The sequence below is a fragment of the Somniosus microcephalus genome, chromosome 20, assembly GCF_052327205.1.
Source record: "Somniosus microcephalus isolate GS21.2 chromosome 20, FLI_Smic_1.0, whole genome shotgun sequence".
NCBI classification, from domain to species: domain Eukaryota; kingdom Metazoa; phylum Chordata; class Chondrichthyes; order Squaliformes; family Somniosidae; genus Somniosus; species Somniosus microcephalus.
In genome coordinates this window covers 73,127,669-73,143,998 of record NC_141006.1, presented here as the reverse complement: position 1 = coordinate 73,143,998, position 16,330 = coordinate 73,127,669, and the positions used below count along the sequence as shown (strand labels likewise).

At 50.1% G+C, this 16,330-nt stretch overlaps 1 protein-coding gene across 1 annotated transcript in view; it reads left to right on the top strand.

The window, feature by feature from the left end:
* Positions 1-16,330, top strand: part of LOC147103424 (S-adenosylmethionine decarboxylase proenzyme-like) — a 119,411-nt gene that overhangs the window by 69,083 nt on the left and 33,998 nt on the right. The window contains exon 6 of the mRNA XM_085962999.1: positions 14,513-14,657. Within this exon, the coding sequence (XP_085819125.1) occupies positions 14,513-14,657 (145 nt within the window). The remainder of the gene's footprint in view (positions 1-14,512; positions 14,658-16,330) is intronic.

Genomic DNA, 16,330 nt, shown 5'->3' with positions numbered 1-16,330 from the left:
TCACCTGACAAGATAGAAGCTGTCGTGAAGGCCCCCGCTCCGGAAAACATATCACAGTTAAGATCATTCTTGGGGTTGATTAATTATTATCACAAGTTTCTGCCGAATCTATCCACGGTGCTGCATCCGCTGAATGCTCTGTTGCAGAAAGAAGTACCATGGAAGTGGAGTGAGGAATGTAAAAAGGCCTTTCGCAGAAGCAAGGCGTTGATTACCTCTGAAGAAGTGTTGGCTCATTTCAACCCAACGTTACCTCTTCGTCTAGCTTGTGATGCTTCCCCCTATGGAATTGGAGCAGTACTTTCACACAAGTTACCAAATGGCTCGGAAAGGCCAGTGGCTTTCGCGTCCCGATCATTGACCTCCGCGGAGCGAAATTATGCTCAAATAGATAGGGAGGCCCTCAGCCTTGTGTGGGGCGTAAAGAAATTCAATCATTACCTGCAGGGTAAGAAGTTCACATTACTGACAGACCACCAGCCGTTGGTGTCCATATTCAACCCTAACAAGGCCGTTTCCACCATGACAGCGCAAAGGTTACAGAGGTGGTCCGTGTTACTTGGGGCACACCAATATGACATCGAATACAAAAGGTCCAAACAGCATGGAAATGCTGATGGGTTATCGCGCTTGCCATTGCCGATAGTAGAAGAAGCGACTACAGTGGACCCGGTAGAGATGTTCCACTCATCCATAGTGGAATGTCTACCAGTAACAAATTCGATGATCGAAAACGAAACAAGAAATGACCCGACTCTCTCACGAGTCTATGATTTAACAGTGGAGGGATGGCCAGCACAGGGCGAACCAACGCTGCCAGCATTTTCGCAGAGAAAAGAACAGCTGTCAGTGTGTCGAGGAACCCTGATGTGTGGATCTAGAGTGGTGATTCCACCCAAACTTCAACAGAAGGTGTTAAAGGAGCTGCACGAGGGACATCTGGGTGGAGTGAAAATGAAGAACCTAGCAAGAGCGTTTGTGTGGTGGCCAGGCATTGATGGGGACATCGAAGAAATCACTAAGAGCTGTCTAGGATGCCAGAAGGTCCAAAACGCGCCACCACAGGCTCCTCTGCATCCATGGGAGTGGCCCTCATCTCCTTGGCAAAGGGTACACATCGACTTTGCTGGTCCATTTATGGACTCAATCTCAATGTTTCTAATAGCGGTGGATGCACACTCCAAGTGGCCGGAGGTAATAAAGATGTCCACCACCACCACGGAAAAAACCATCACAGTGTTAAGGACCATGTTTGCTAGGAATGGGCTGCCGGAACAGATCTGTTCTGATAATGGACCGCAATTTGTGTCCGAAGAATTCAAGAAATTCTTAAAGAGCAATGGGGTTAAGCACTACACGTCAGCCCCATACCATCCCGCCTCCAATGGATTGGCTGAAAGGTTTGTCCAGACCTTCAAGAAGGCCATAAAGGCCATGGGTAATGAAGCCATTAACTTACAACATAAGGTGGATAGCTTCTTGTTGGCGTACAGGAATGCAACACATGCGGTCACAAATCAAACTCCCGCCATGATGTTTTTTAATAGACGACTAAGATGCCGGCTGGATTTGCTTAAGCCAAACGTCAGAAGGGACGTAGAGAACCGGCAATTCCAGGGCATGAATGAAAGGCCAACTAGATCTTTTCAGATAGGTCAACAAGTTTTGGCCCGGGACTACCGTACCGAGAAATGGCAGCCTGGAACTATTGGAAAAAGGCTAGGGCCGTTGATGTATACGGTGGACATTGGGGACAGTATAATAAGGCGCCATGTTGACCAGATCATAGGGTCAGCCACAAATGGCCAACCTACTCCACCACCTTACACGGTTAATGTTGAGACAGAGATACCCAGAACACCTACCTCCGATCTGGTAATACTGGAATCAGATGAACCTGACACTGTCCTTCAAGCCGAATCGACCTTGCCAGAAGCACCTACTACCCCGCCGGGAGTTACGACACCACCGAGGCGTTATCTGGACAGAGTCCGGAAACCTCCAGAGAGACTGAATCTGTGAACTGTCTTGCATAAAGTTGTATATATGTTATAATGTATGTTTAATGGGGAATCAGTATGTTGTAAGCTAAAAAGGGAGGATTGTAGTGTATGTACCCGTCTACCTTTAAGAGAACTATTGTATGTAACCGTCCACCTTTAAGAGAACTACTTTAGGTGTTGCACTACTTTGTTGGCTTCTGTATACTGTAATACCGACGGTGACCACACCGGTATATAAGTGCTGTGTCAGGATTTATTGGGCAGATTCGCCCTGACCTTCGAATAGTAAAGTCCTGTTTTAAGTTACTCTGGTAGTCTGTGTATTAATTAACTAAACAACTCACAGACTTTACACCAGGCACCTTTTAAGATCTCGCAGACAGCAGCCCGGGGAATCGGTGGAGGCCTTCCTACGGGCACTGCGGGTACTCGGACGCGGCTGCGACTGCAAGGAAGTATCGGCCGCGGCACATGCGGAGGGACTGATACGAGACGCTTTCATTGCGGGTCTAAGGTCCGACTACTCCCGGCAGAGGCTGCTGGAGAAGGGTGAAATAGACCTGACAAAGGCAGTGTCCCTCGCGTTCTCACTCGACGCGGCCCACAGAAATATGGACGCTTTCTCCCCTAATCGCCCCGCGCCGTGGACGCTGCAATCTTGGGCCATGGGACCGCCACCTCCGACTGTTGCAGCGATGTCCAAGGCACAAAAATGCTATTTTTGTGGCCAAGCTAAACACCCTAGAGCACGCTGCCCCGCGAAGAATGCTACCTGCTCCGGCTGCGGGAAGAAAGGTCACTACGTTAGCACCTGCAAAGGGAAGACCGCTAACGCCAGCAGCGCCGCGTGCGAACCGTGGGCGCAGCCATCTTGCCCGCCATCTTGGGCTCCCCCAGCCGCGTGGGGATCGGGACCGTGGGCGCCGCCATTTTGTCCGCCAGCTTGGACGCCTCCGACTTCGGTTACGGGGGACCCGGACTCCACCACCGCCTCATCGGACGACCGCATCGACGCGCTTGAACATACGCTGGCTTCCGTGACGCTGGATCAATCTCTCCCGCATCAACTGTCCAGGTCCATGATGGACATTACGGTAAACGGCCGCGCCACTACCTGCCTTTTTGACAGCGGGAGCACGGAGAGTTTTATACACCCCGACACGGTGCGCAGTTACTCTCTCCCGGTCCTGCCGACGCGTCATCGCATCTCTATGGCTTCCAAAGCCCAGTCAGCGGAAGTCGGTGGCTACTGTATGGTGACTCTTTCAGTGCGGGGTACTGAATACAAAAATTTTAAACTTCTGGTCCTGCCCGATCTCTGCGCTGCCGTCCTACTGGGGTTGGATTTTCAGTGCCACCTTAAGAGTGTCACTTTAGCATACGGTGGACCCCTCCCCCCTCTCACGGTCTGCAGCCAGCAGTTTTTAAATCGCCCGCCTCGCGCCATTTGCAGCCTCTCCACCCTTAAAGTCTCCCCCCCCTCCTTGTTCGCTAACCTCACCCGCGACTGTAAGCCCATCGCTACCAAAAGTAGGCGTTACAGTGCCGGGGATAGGGGTTTCATTAAATCCGAGGTAGCGAGACTCCTGAAGGAAGGGATTATCGAGAGCAGCAATAGCCCATGGCGAGCACAAGTGGTGGTGGTGAAGACTGGCGGAAAACAGCGCCTGGTTATTGACTACAGCCAGACGATCAATCGCTACACCCAGTTGGATGCATACCCACTCCCCCGCATATCTGACATGGTCAATCAGATAGCACAATACCAGGTGTTCTCGACGATTGATCTGAAGTCGGCATATCACCAGCTCCCCATCAGGGCTGAGGACCGCCAGTACACAGCTTTTGAAGCTGACGGTCGGCTCTATCACTTTCTCAGAGTTCCCTTCGGCGTCACCAACGGAGTTTCTGTCTTCCAACGGGAGATGGACCGGATGGTTGACCAGAACGCGCTCCAGGCCACTTTCCCATATCTAGACAACGTCACCATCTGCGGCCACGACCAGCAGGACCATGACGTTAATCTTGGGAAATTCCTCCGGACGGCCCAGCGGCTGAATCTCACATACAACAAAGACAAATGTATGTTTCGTACTAAGCGCCTTGCTATTCTTGGCTGCGTAGTGGAGAACGGAGTCATCGGCCCAGACCCCGATAGAATGCGCCCTCTTATGGAGCTCCCCCTCCCCCACTGCCAGAAAGCACTGAAGAGGTGCCTGGGGTTTTTCTCTTACTATGCTCAGTGGGTGCCCAACTATGCGGATAAAGCCCGACCCCTCATCAAGTCCGCCTCCTTCCCCCTGACAGCAGAGGCCTGTGCAGCCTTCACTCTCATAAAAAGCGATATTGCGAAGGCCACAATGCACGCTGTGGATGAGTCCCTCCCTTTTCAAGTGGAGAGCGACGCATCAGACTTTGCCCTAGCTGCAACCCTTAACCAGGCGGGGAGACCCGTGGCCTTTTTCTCAAGGACCCTCCAGGGCCCCGAGATTCGACACTCCTCTGTCGAAAAGGAGGCCCAACCATTGTGGAAGCCGTGCGACATTGGCAGCATTACCTGGCCGGAAAACGATTTACCCCGCTCACTGACCAGCGTTCAGTAGCTTTTATGTTTCATAATAAGCAGCGGGGCAAAATCAAGAATGACAAGATATTAAGGTGGAGAATCGAACTCTCCACCTACAATTACGATATCTTGTACCGGCCCGGGAAACTCAATGAGCCCCCAGATGCCCTATCACGTGGTACGTGCGCCAACGCGCAGGTTGATAGATTACGGACCCTCCACAATGACCTCTGCCACCCGGGGGTCACCAGGTTCTTCCATTTTATCAAATCCCGTAACCTGCCCTACTCCATCGAGGAGGTCAGGACCATGACCAGGAACTGCCAGATCTGTGCCGAGTGCAAGCCGCATTTTTATAGGCCAGACAGAGCGAGCCTGATCAAAGCCACGCGCCCCTTCGAGCGGCTGAGCATCGATTTTAAAGGGCCCCTCCCCTCCTCTGACCGCAATGTGTACTTCCTCAATATAATTGATGAGTACTCCCGTTTCCCGTTTGCCATCCCTTGCTCGGACATGACCAGTACCACGGTCATTAAATGTCTGAATGACCTCTTCGCATTGTTCGGTTTCCCTAGCTATATCCATAGCGACAGGGGCTCATCTTTTATGAGCGACGAACTTCGGCAGTACCTGCTCGCGAGAGGCATTGCTACGAGCAGGACCACCAGCTACAACCCCCGGGGTAACGGCCAGGTGGAAAGGGAGAATGCGACAGTCTGGAAGGCAGTCCTTTTAAACTTAAAATCTAAGGGCCTTCCGACCTCCCGCTGGCAGGAGGTCCTCCCTGCGGCGCTCCATTCCATTCGGTCGCTGCTCTGTACACCCACCAATGCCACTCCTCACGAGAGAATGTTCTCCTTCCCCAGGAAGTCCACGTCGGGGATTTCGCTACCAACATGGCTGACTTCTCCAGGTCCCGTCCTACTGCGGAAGCACGTGAGGACCCATAAGGCGGACCCCCTGGTCGAGAGGGTGAGCCTCCTCCACGCCAACCCGCAGTATGCTTACGTGGTGTACCCGGACGGGCGGGAGGACACAGTCTCCATTCGAGACCTCGCACCTGCGGGTGCTCCTGAAACACCCTCTTCGCCACCCACCGCTACTCCTGCCTACCCCCAGGACACAGTCCCCGCACGAGACCTCGCACCTTCGGGTGCCTCTGAGAGACCACCATCGCTAGCTCCCATTACCCATGCTCTGACCCCTGTAGACGGCATGCAGCAGCCCCAGGGTCCGCCACCTGCTACACCTCCTCTGAACGAGACACCGGGTTCAACGTTGGATGCTGCACCATCACCGCCGCTGCTGCGACGCTCAGGACGGCTTACAAGGCCTCCTGATAGACTTCAGTACATGAATTTTTAGTGCACTTCACCCCACCGGACTCAATTCTAAACAAGGGTTGAATGTGGTAAACCACTGTTGTTAGTATTGTTGTTCACCACTGTTGTTAGTACTGTTGTTCACTGTTAGTACTGTTGTTCACTCTTGCATATTGTTGTACTTGTCTGTGCATGCCTCAGCTGACTCCGCCCCTGGCTCCACCCTCATGGCTGGGTATAAAGGTCGCTGCTCGGCAGCCTCCGGCCCTTTTGGATACCAGGCAACCACAAGAGGCATGCTCTGTTCTTTGGTAATAAAAGCCTGTTTATTACTTTCTCAATCTCCAGTCTTTTGTAGCAATTGATAGTGCATCAGGGAGCAGTTCCGGAACGGGTCTTTCAGCAATGGTGTGAGGTGTGCGATAATTTTTTTTTACCTCGCGCGGTTGTACTGCTTCAGTATAGTCGCCGTGTCACGGCGATGGGGAAACAGCAGGCATGGTCGGGGTACCAGTCAGATCACCGTGAACATCAAGAAGCCCCATTCCAGGTGGCGGACTCCCCACGGGCAGCAGGAGATCTACTGCAGCGCAACCGTTTCCTCAGATCGTCGTCCATCACCATTCCGTTTCCTTTATTCTTGCACTTGAGCAGCACTCAGACTGATTTGCAGGCTCCTCTGACAGCAATTGTCTCGTACAGCTGCATGAATGATGGGCTTCGACCATCAAATAAGCACGGCTAAGTCCAGCCCGCTTTAACGAGATGCGTTAATTATTAGCAGTTACAACTTGAATGGAATCAAGCTCAGACCGTCAGCTCATTAATGAATATCACCGTAAAGGCTTTAGAGTTCGTGATTATGGAACACTCCATCAGTATCTCTGAATGGAGAGCACACGACTGAACTACTGATGGCATTAATTGATGGTAAGATCAGACCAATTGTAAATGGTTTTATGTAAATGGCAGTTACCTACTTAAAGATTTCCAGATTCTAATCTGTGCTGTTGTGAACTTCAGTCCTACCTGTAACATAATTTGCATAACGGACAGGTTCGAGTAGCTAGCCGGGCATTTGGGAACATTTCTAGCTGTTGGAGTTGCCACATATCAGTTAAGTACACAATTGGATAGAACCACTTCTCAAATACACAGTATTAAAGTTGTGCCTTTTATAATACAGGAATAAAGAAGTCACAGAGTAGTAATGATGATGTCAGCCAGTGGCTCAGTGGGTAGCACTCTTTGCCTTCTTGAGTCCTAAAAGTTGTGGGTTCAAGTCCCACTCCACGGACTTGAGCACAAAAATCTAGGCTGGCACTCCCAGTGCAGTGCTGAGGGAGTGCTGCACTGTCAGAGGTGCCGTCTTTCGGATGTGACGTTAAACCGAGGCCCCATCTGCTCTCTCAGGCGGACGTAAAAGATCCCATGGCCACTATTTCGAAGAAGAGCAGGGGAATTATCCCCAGTGCCCTGACCAATATTTATCCATCAATCAACATCACAAAAATAGATTATCCAGTCATTATCACATTGCTGTTTGTGGGAGCTTGCTGTGCGCAAATTGGCTGCCACGTTTCCTACATTACAACAGCGACTACACTTCATTGGCTGTAAAGTGCTTTGGGACGTCTGGTGGTCATGAAAGGTGTGAGAGAAATGCAAGTCTTTCTTTTTCTTTTGAATAATCTACTTAGCAGAATGTGAAGCAGAGACATCATTACAGTACCATGCCAATGTGACTGCTCCGCAATCGTCACAATCAAGAATCATATTTGGAGTACTTTTATTGTTTTCCATCTGCTGAATATTCTCCGGAAAGTAACGCTCCAGTACAGCTCCATGGGTGTCACTGGCCATCCAAGCACAAGTTTAGACATTGAGGGGGAAAAATTGGGTTGCTTTGCGCCTCCCGTTAGTGCCCTAAGAGGACGCAAAGCAACTAGCGCTTGGGCGCGGCGGCGCCCACGCCTCCCGCGAAATTCAGCGGGAGGTTAGCGGAGGTGCTAACCGGTAGCGCTCCGTGGTGCTGCGCTGCCGGTGATGTCGTCATTATTGTGCGCAGCGCCCCGCTCGTGCCCCGGCCGTGATCTTCGGGTGCGCCCCCCTGATTTATCGCCGGCCACTACGTCCGACGGGGTTAGGGGGCCTACCTGTGGCCGGGGAGGCGCAATTTAAAGGCGAGGTGCGGGGGCGGCCATTTTTGCCGCCTGCCAGCGCTCCCGTCCCCGGCCTCCTGAACCGCCTCCCCGCGGAGTGCCGGCTGCGCTCCAAGAGCCCAGCACTTCTCTTGAGTGCCGGGCTCTTTTGCCTGCACTCCTGATCCCCGGGGGCCCAGCTGGGCCACAGGTCACGCTGCGCAAGGCCCCTCCCCTTTAAAAAGGGGAGGAAGGCCTACAATACCGCGGCACGTAGCTCCGCGATATTGACTCGCAGCACCCCAAGAGGGATGCGGGGCGCTTCCAGTAACGCCCCGCTTCCCTCTTGGGGTGCAACCACTGAAGTTCCGGTGTGGGGGTGCTAATTGTTCCAGGGCGCTAAAAGTAGTGCCACGGCGAAGATAGCGCCCCGCTACTCAATTTTTAGCCCTGAGTGTTGGTAAGGCATTTGATTGTACAGGTGGCAGCCGTGGCTCAGCTGGTGTCACTCTCACCTCTGAGTCAAAAGGTTGTGGGTTCAAGTCCCACTCCAGAGACCTGAACACAACAAATCTAGACTGACACTCCAGTGCAGTGCTGAGGGAGTGCTGCACTGTTGGCAGATGCTGTCTTTCGGATGAGATGTTAAACCAAGGCCCTGTCTATCCCATGGCACTATTTTCCTGCTGCCTTGGCCAACATTTATCCCTCAACCACTACCTAAAACAGATGGCCTGGCCATTTATTTCATTGCTGCTTGTGGGAGCTTGCTGTTTGCAAATCGGCAGCCAATTACAACAGCGACTACACTTCAAACATATTAATTGGCTGTTAAAGTGCTTTGGGACATCCGAATTGGTATTTCACCTCCATTGTGTTTTACTATGTTTGAACATCTCAAACCACTTCATGCGATGAATTACTTTTTGGAATACAATGGCCCGGATATTCCGATCCCTACGGGTGGGTACGCGCTGTGTACCCACCCGTATGGACATCGGAAATGCCGGTTTCAGGTATGCACTGCACATGTGCTGAAAACCGACATTTCCGATCTGTCAAGAAGGCTCTTGACAGATCCTCCGGCCGCCCTGGAGAAGGGCCTCTGCGGGCGGAGAGTTCTGCTTTGTGGAGACCCTCCGCCCGCAGAAAACACTTACAATTCTTACGTCTGGTAAAATCAGGGGCATAATGCCTGCTTTTACCAGGATAAGAGATGAAAAAAGTTTTTTAAAAATTTCCACTGATTTATCATTTAAAAATACTTTAAAAAAAGGGTACGTTTATTTTTAACCCCGTAAAAAACTTTAATTATTATTATTTTTAAATTTAAAGCTTTGTTTAAAATAGTTAATTTATTGTACTTTCAAGTCATTTTAAAAATGTGATTTTTTAAAAATGTATTTAAAGTTTTACTATGTTTTTGGGGGTGATCTCCATTCATATATTTGACAGGTCTTCCTGTCAAGTGTATGAAGGGAGATTCCCTTCTGTGATTGGCTCCCCATGGCCCACGTGATCCCAGGGACGCTGCGAACCGCCTGCGCCTCTGGGATACGTGGGCCCCGCGCACCGGCAGTTTGGAGAGGCCCAGCACTGGAACTGTGCGCCTCCCGGGAGCCCTTAGATAAGGGCGCAGATTTTTCCAGATTGCAGCCCTCTGCCTGCGGGAGGCCTGCGATCGCAATATCTGGGCCAATAACTGTTATTAAGTGGGTAAATAGTAACTACAGTATTTGCTGAGTTGGAACCCCAGCTTATTTTTCCCTTCCTTAGCTCAGGGTGACCCATCGACCTTCGGCGGGGTCAGTTGTAGCACGCGAACTGTTGTCCCAGCTGAGATCAGCTGACTTAGCATAAACCAGAGGTCGAACCTTAGAGCGTCTGGTCAGTACTGAACCATCCGAGAGGCTCTCCGTGTCTTAACTTTTAAACACTTCCTCAACTTTCAGGCGTGCGGTGACACTTTCTACAGTAAAATGTTAATATGGCTCTCGGTTCTTTAGCACCTTTTTCTCACTTCCCAGCCGAGTGACAATTTTTGGTAAGTGGACCAGGTCCCTACAAGTTGAAATCTGCGCCCATTCATTTTGTGGAACTACAGAGTGTGTGTGAACTGAGAGATTTAACAATAATCGCAAATGCAGTAAATTGCCTACAGGGGTTGAGATAGAACGCCTACACCTTTAATCTAATTGGATAAGTGGAAATATTACACCCGGATGATTGATTCAGCAGGCCAAAACAACTAAAAAATGATTTTGAATCAGACCAAGGGTTATAAAATTCATCGAATTAGACTGATACTAGAAAGAAAAGAAAGACTTAGAAACATAGAAGATAGGAGCAGGAGTAGGCCATTCGGCCCCTCGAGCCTGTTCCGCCATTCAATGAGATCATGGCTGATCATCCAAATTCAGTACCCTGTCCCTGCTTTCTCCCCATACCCCTTGATCCCTTTAGCCTTAAGAAATATACTGTACTAACTCCTTCTTGAATATATTTAATGAATTGGCCTCCACTGCCTTGTGTGGTAGAGAATGCCACAGGTTCACCACTCTCTGGGTGAAGAAATTCCTCCTCATCTCAGTTGCATTTCTATAGCCCCTTTCACGACCACCGGACGTCCCAAAGCACTTTACAGCCAATGAAGTACTTTTTGGAGTGTAGTCACTGCTGCAATGTAGGAAACGCGGCAGCCAATTTGCGCACAGCAAGCTCCCACAAACAGCAATGTGATAATGACCAGATAATCTGTTTTTCTAATTGATGTTGATTGAGGGATAAATATTGACTAGGACCCCGCGGAGAACTCCCCTGCTCTTCTTCGAAATAGTGCCATGGGATCTTTTACGTCCACCTGAGAGAGCAGACGGGACCTCGGTTTAACGTCTCTTCCACAAGTGCACAAGAAATGATGATTTTATACACACAGTTCACCAGAGTTCTCACCAGCCCTTCTCCAGCAGTGGCAATAATTTCTTGGAGTGAAGCAATGTCCTTGGTACTGCACAGTGGATGATAACAGGCCAGACCTCTCGCCCCTCTTGGCAACAGAATGTTGTTTTGAGCTGGACCTCTCGGGGGAATTTCTTTAGTCTAAACATCCTTCGAAGTTCACAAGAAACAATGAATCTGGAGATAGACCCATTTATATCTGCTAATTTTTTTGAAGAGGGAAAACAGATGAATTTTAAAGATATTACCAAACAGAAATACAACGAGACAGCATTTTAGGACAGTTCGTGACCTCTTGCTCTATATTTAACCAATTTTAACACACAACCACAAAGAAACCACATTTTAGTCTAACTTTACACAACAATGAACCTCAAACAAGCAATTCCTGATTTGGAACCGACTGACGAGGACCAATTAATGGAACTCCCATCCCATGAACCAATTTATGGGTCCAGAATGGGTGGAATGCGGGTTTGATCTGCCTCTCTACCTGGCATTGTCTCTGAATCACTAATATTATAATTTAATTGTTTAAGAATTTGTTTAATAATTTCTAGGGTTATTTTTCTGTTGCTTTGTTAAGTATGTTATTTCAATTGGATTTTTCTTGTTTATTCTATTATATTAGTGGCGCCCCCTGAGGCTCCTGTTACAATGGGGGGGGGGGGGGAATTTTAATCCCCAAAAACGGGTGGGTGGGAGGTTAAAGAGTTACAAAAGCTGAATCCCAACCTCAACCCGCCCACTTCGGGTTTTAACGGAGGCGGGGCAGAGGCAGGCGGCCAACCCGCTCCCAGGAGGCGGGCTGGCACTTTAAATATTATAATGAGGCTGCGTGCCTCATGGTGATCCATCATTTAAAATTTAACTCTGGCTGGTCGGGTTTCACAGGCCTCGGGGAACTCGCGAGCTAAAAGGAGGCGAGGACTGTTGGGTCCAAGAGGAAAGTGCCTTTCCACTTACCTTCTGGACCCAGCGTTCCTGCCTCATCCGCCCACCGTGATCGGACACCCCCCGACCTTTCCGATTTCCTCCCCCCCCCACCCCGAGGCCTCCAATCTGCCCCCTGACTCTTCCGATCTCCCCCCGACATCGCTCCCAAGGCCTCCGATTCCCCCTCCAGCCTTCGATCCTCGGCCCCCGATTCCCCGTCTGGCCCCCGACCGCCCGACCCCACCCCCGACCCTCCGGCCTTCCAGCCTACCAACTCCGGCCTCGATCACCCTCCGGACTTCCCCCTCCAGACCAGAGCCTCCTCCGGATTCCAACCCGCCCCCACTTCCCTCCCTTCCTCCTCTCTAAGGCCTGGTGCTGCAGGCCTATCTGCCTGACAGCCAGCCAACCTCTCCATCTGGCTGGCTGTGGACGGGAATCAGTGCTTTGAAATGCTAATCAGGCCCTGCCGTTTAATTCAGCAGGGACTGCGGGAAACCCGTTCTCCCGGGTTTCCCAACCGCTTTCCAGCTCCCCCTCAGCTTCCAACCTGCCTCCAGATTCAAATTCCAGTCAATGATTTTATATTTTTCCTTGGTGACACTGGGGCAACTCAGTCTCATCCCTGTTGGTTTATTTATAAAATGGCCCATCCCATGAACACCTGCAAAACACAGGACCTGGCCATTAGATTCAACTAGTTGCCCCATCACAAAAGCAAGAAACACTCTTTGACATAACAAAAGAAAGAAGAAAGACTTGCATTTATAGGGTGCCTTTCACGTGTTCAGAATGTCCCAATGCACTTCACAGCCAATGAAGTGCTTCTGAAGAGCAGTCACTGGCCTAGAAATTCAGTGGGCTGCGCCACCCGTTAGCGCCTTAAGGGGGCGCTAAGTGGGTCGGAAGCCACTGGCCACGCCTCCCGCTAAATTCAGCGGGACGCTAATGGCGGTGCTAGCCGTTAGTGCTGCGCCGCTACCGATGACATCATCGGTGTGCGCAGCGCCCCGCTGACGCCCCGATCGCGATATTTAGATGCGCCCCCTGCTTTAACACCGGACGCTATGTGCGACCGGTTCAGGGGGGCCTACCTGCGGCGGTAGAGGCGCTGATTAAAGGAGAGGTGCGGGGTGTCCATTTTTGTTGCTGGCCGCCTGCCAGCACCTCTCTGCGCTGCCGTCCCTGGCCTCCTGAGCCCCCCCTCCCCCCCGCGGAGTGCCGACTGCGTTCCAAGAGCCCGGCACTTCTCCTCGGTGCCGGGCTCTTTTGCCGGCACTCGCGATCCTCGGGGGCCCAGCTGGGCCCCAGATCACACTGCACAAGGCCCCTCCCCTTTAAGAAGAGGAGGAAGGCCTGCAGTACCGCAGCACGACGTGCCACAGCGTGTGGCGCTGTGGCACGTTGCGCAGCGATATTCGGTTGCAGCGCCCCAAGAGGGATGCGGGGCGCCTCCAGTAGCGCCGCGCTTCCCTCTGGGGCGCTCCAACTGAATTTCCGGCGGGCGGCCGTGACTGCTTCCGGGGTGCTACTTTTAGCGACTTGGCGAGGCTGGCGCCCCAAACGGGGCTATAGTCAATTTCTAGGCCACTGTGTTTCTTGTAGGCAAACATGGCTGCCAATTTGATCACAAGGTCCCACAAACAGCAATGAGATGAATGTCCTACTCCTGCTCCTATCTTCTATGTTTCTATCAGTTGAGGCCAATTCATTAAATATATTCAAGAAGGAGTTGGATATATTTCTTAAGGCTAAGGGGATCAAGGGATATGGGGAGAAAGCAGGGACAGGGTACTGAATTTGGATGATCAGCCATGATCTCATTGAAAGGCGTAGCAGGCTCGAGGGGCCGAATGGCCTACTCCTGCTCCTATCTTCTATGTTTCTATGTCCACCTACTCTGTTTCGGTGATGTCGGTGGAGGGGTGAATGATGATCAGGACACTGGGAGACCTCCCTACTTTGCTTTAAAAAAGTGCCCTGGGATCTTATATGTCCACCTGAACAGACGCCCACTTAACATCTCGTCTGAAAGACGGCGCCTCTGACAATGCAGCACTCACTCAGCACGGCACTAAGATGTTAGCTCAGATTATATTCTTAAATCCTGGAGCAGGGCTTGAACCTGGGACGAGCATAAGTAGAGGCCCTCAATATAAGAATAGTCACCAAGAAATCAAATAGGGAATTCAGAAGAAACTTCTTTACCCAGAGAGTGGTGAGAATGTGGAACTCGCTACCACAGGGAATGGTTGAGGTGAATAGTATAGATTAATTTTTAGGGGAAGCTAGATAAGCATATGAGGAGGAACGACGGGAGGAGGCTCGAGTGGAGCATAAACGCCGGCATGGACTGGTTGGGCCGAATGGCCTGCTTCTGTGCCGTATATCCTGTGTAAACCTGGAACACCCTGACTCAGAGGCACAGGATGCTATTGCTGGACCAAGTTTGGCACGTACAGTAATATATAAAAGAGAATGGCAGCTTTCAAAATATATGACACTACCAGCAATACAGTCTGAGCGCTGAATATTTCATTGTCTCTGTCTGTAAAATCGTAAGTATTGTGTTTGCTGATCTGCCAGGTACCTGTACACGCTGGATATCAATGAGGGCTGCGGAATCCTCCAACCTGATCAGACTCTGGAAATTTTGATGAGGCAACTGGACCCAGAAGTGATGAACCAGTTCTTCCTGAAAGATGGTGTTATTGCTGATGATGTCACTCAGGTACGAATTCTGTGTAGAATTTTAAAGATGCACGGGGTGTTTTTTTAGTTGTTGTTGTTGAAGAACCTGCAACTGCACAAGACTATTTGTAACAGAAAATGTTGTGGCTAATCAGTCTTATTTTCTGACTGTGAACAATTTAAAAATATCTCTGCAGTATACACAGCTCCAGAAGCCCTGTGGAAATTTGGAAGCTGGTTCAGAATGAGTGAAAAGTTCTGGTTTATTTTTTGTTCACATTGGTTTGTGCCCCAGTGATCCGGCTACATGTCCCAGATGAACTTGCATGCTTTAGAGAGTTATTTTTTCATGACCTGTTGGAAGCACATTTCCATATGTGAAAACACTTTCCCTAGAGTCGTAGTGAGCAGCTTTGCTTCCGTGACCCATAAGAAACGTAAGAAGATAAGAATTCGGAGCAGGAGTAGGCCATTCAGCCCCTCAAGCCTGCTCTGCCATTCAATAAGATCATGGCTGATCTTCGACCTCAACTCCACTTTCCCGCCCGATCCCCATATCCCTCGATTCCCCTAGAGTCCAAAAATCTATCGATCTCAGCCTTGAATATACTCAACGATTCAGCATCCACAGCCCTCTGGGGCAGAGAATTCCAAAGATTCACAAACCTCTGAGTGAAGAAATTCCTCCTCATCTCAGTCTTAAATGGCCGCCCCCTTTTCCTGAGACTGTGACCCCTAGTTCTAGACTCCCCAGCCAGGGGAAACAACCTCTCAGCATCTACCCGGTCAATCCCCCGCAGAATCTTGTATGTTTCAATGAGATCACCTCTCATTCTTCTAAACTCCAGAGAGTATCGGCCCAATCTACTCAATCTTCATATATTGAGCAATGCACGTGACCTGGACCATTGGTGGAACAGGAAGAGTGGATGGAGGAGAAACACTTCCCCACAGGAAGGGAAAGCAAGCTATAAAGTTGAGTCACCTCAGCTCAGATTCGTCAGCTCTTTGTCGCTGGTTACCCAGCAACATCAACGGAGGGTGAGAGCAGGTTGTCTTCCCACCCTTCGGGTCAGAAATGGTGCAATGGTGAGAGGAGGAACTAGAGAGGTAACCAGATAACCGTAATATGGGGGGCGGGGGGATGTAAACAAAGTAACTCATTTGGTTTTATGTCAGCACATTGCTACTTCAACAACATTGTACTTATGTAGTAAAACGTCCCAAGGCGCTTCAGAGGAGCGTTATGAAACAAAATTTGACACCAAGTCACATGAGATATTAGGGCAAATGACCAAAAGCTTGGTCAAAGAGGTAGGTTTTAAGAAGCGTCTTAAAGGAGGAAAGGGAGAGATAGAGAGGCGGAGAGGTTTAGGGAGGGAATTCCAGAGCTTAGGGCCCAGGCAACAGAAGGCACGGCCACCAATGGTGGAGCGATTAAAATCAGGGATGTTGAAAAGCACTTGTTCGGCTCAATTCAGAATTGGCCATAAACGATGAAAGGATGTAGTAAACATCAGTCAGAATCCTACAAGGTTTAATGCACTGTAATGTAGACTATATTGACATTATGACAAAATAGTTATTTGTATATTGAACAATGGTTGAAAATGTCAGCTTATTATTTTTAGGCCATTATTTCTCTCCATGTAGATATGTCATGGCATTGTTTTCCTTCAAGCTGAGAGGAATGCAATGAAAATATTATAAATG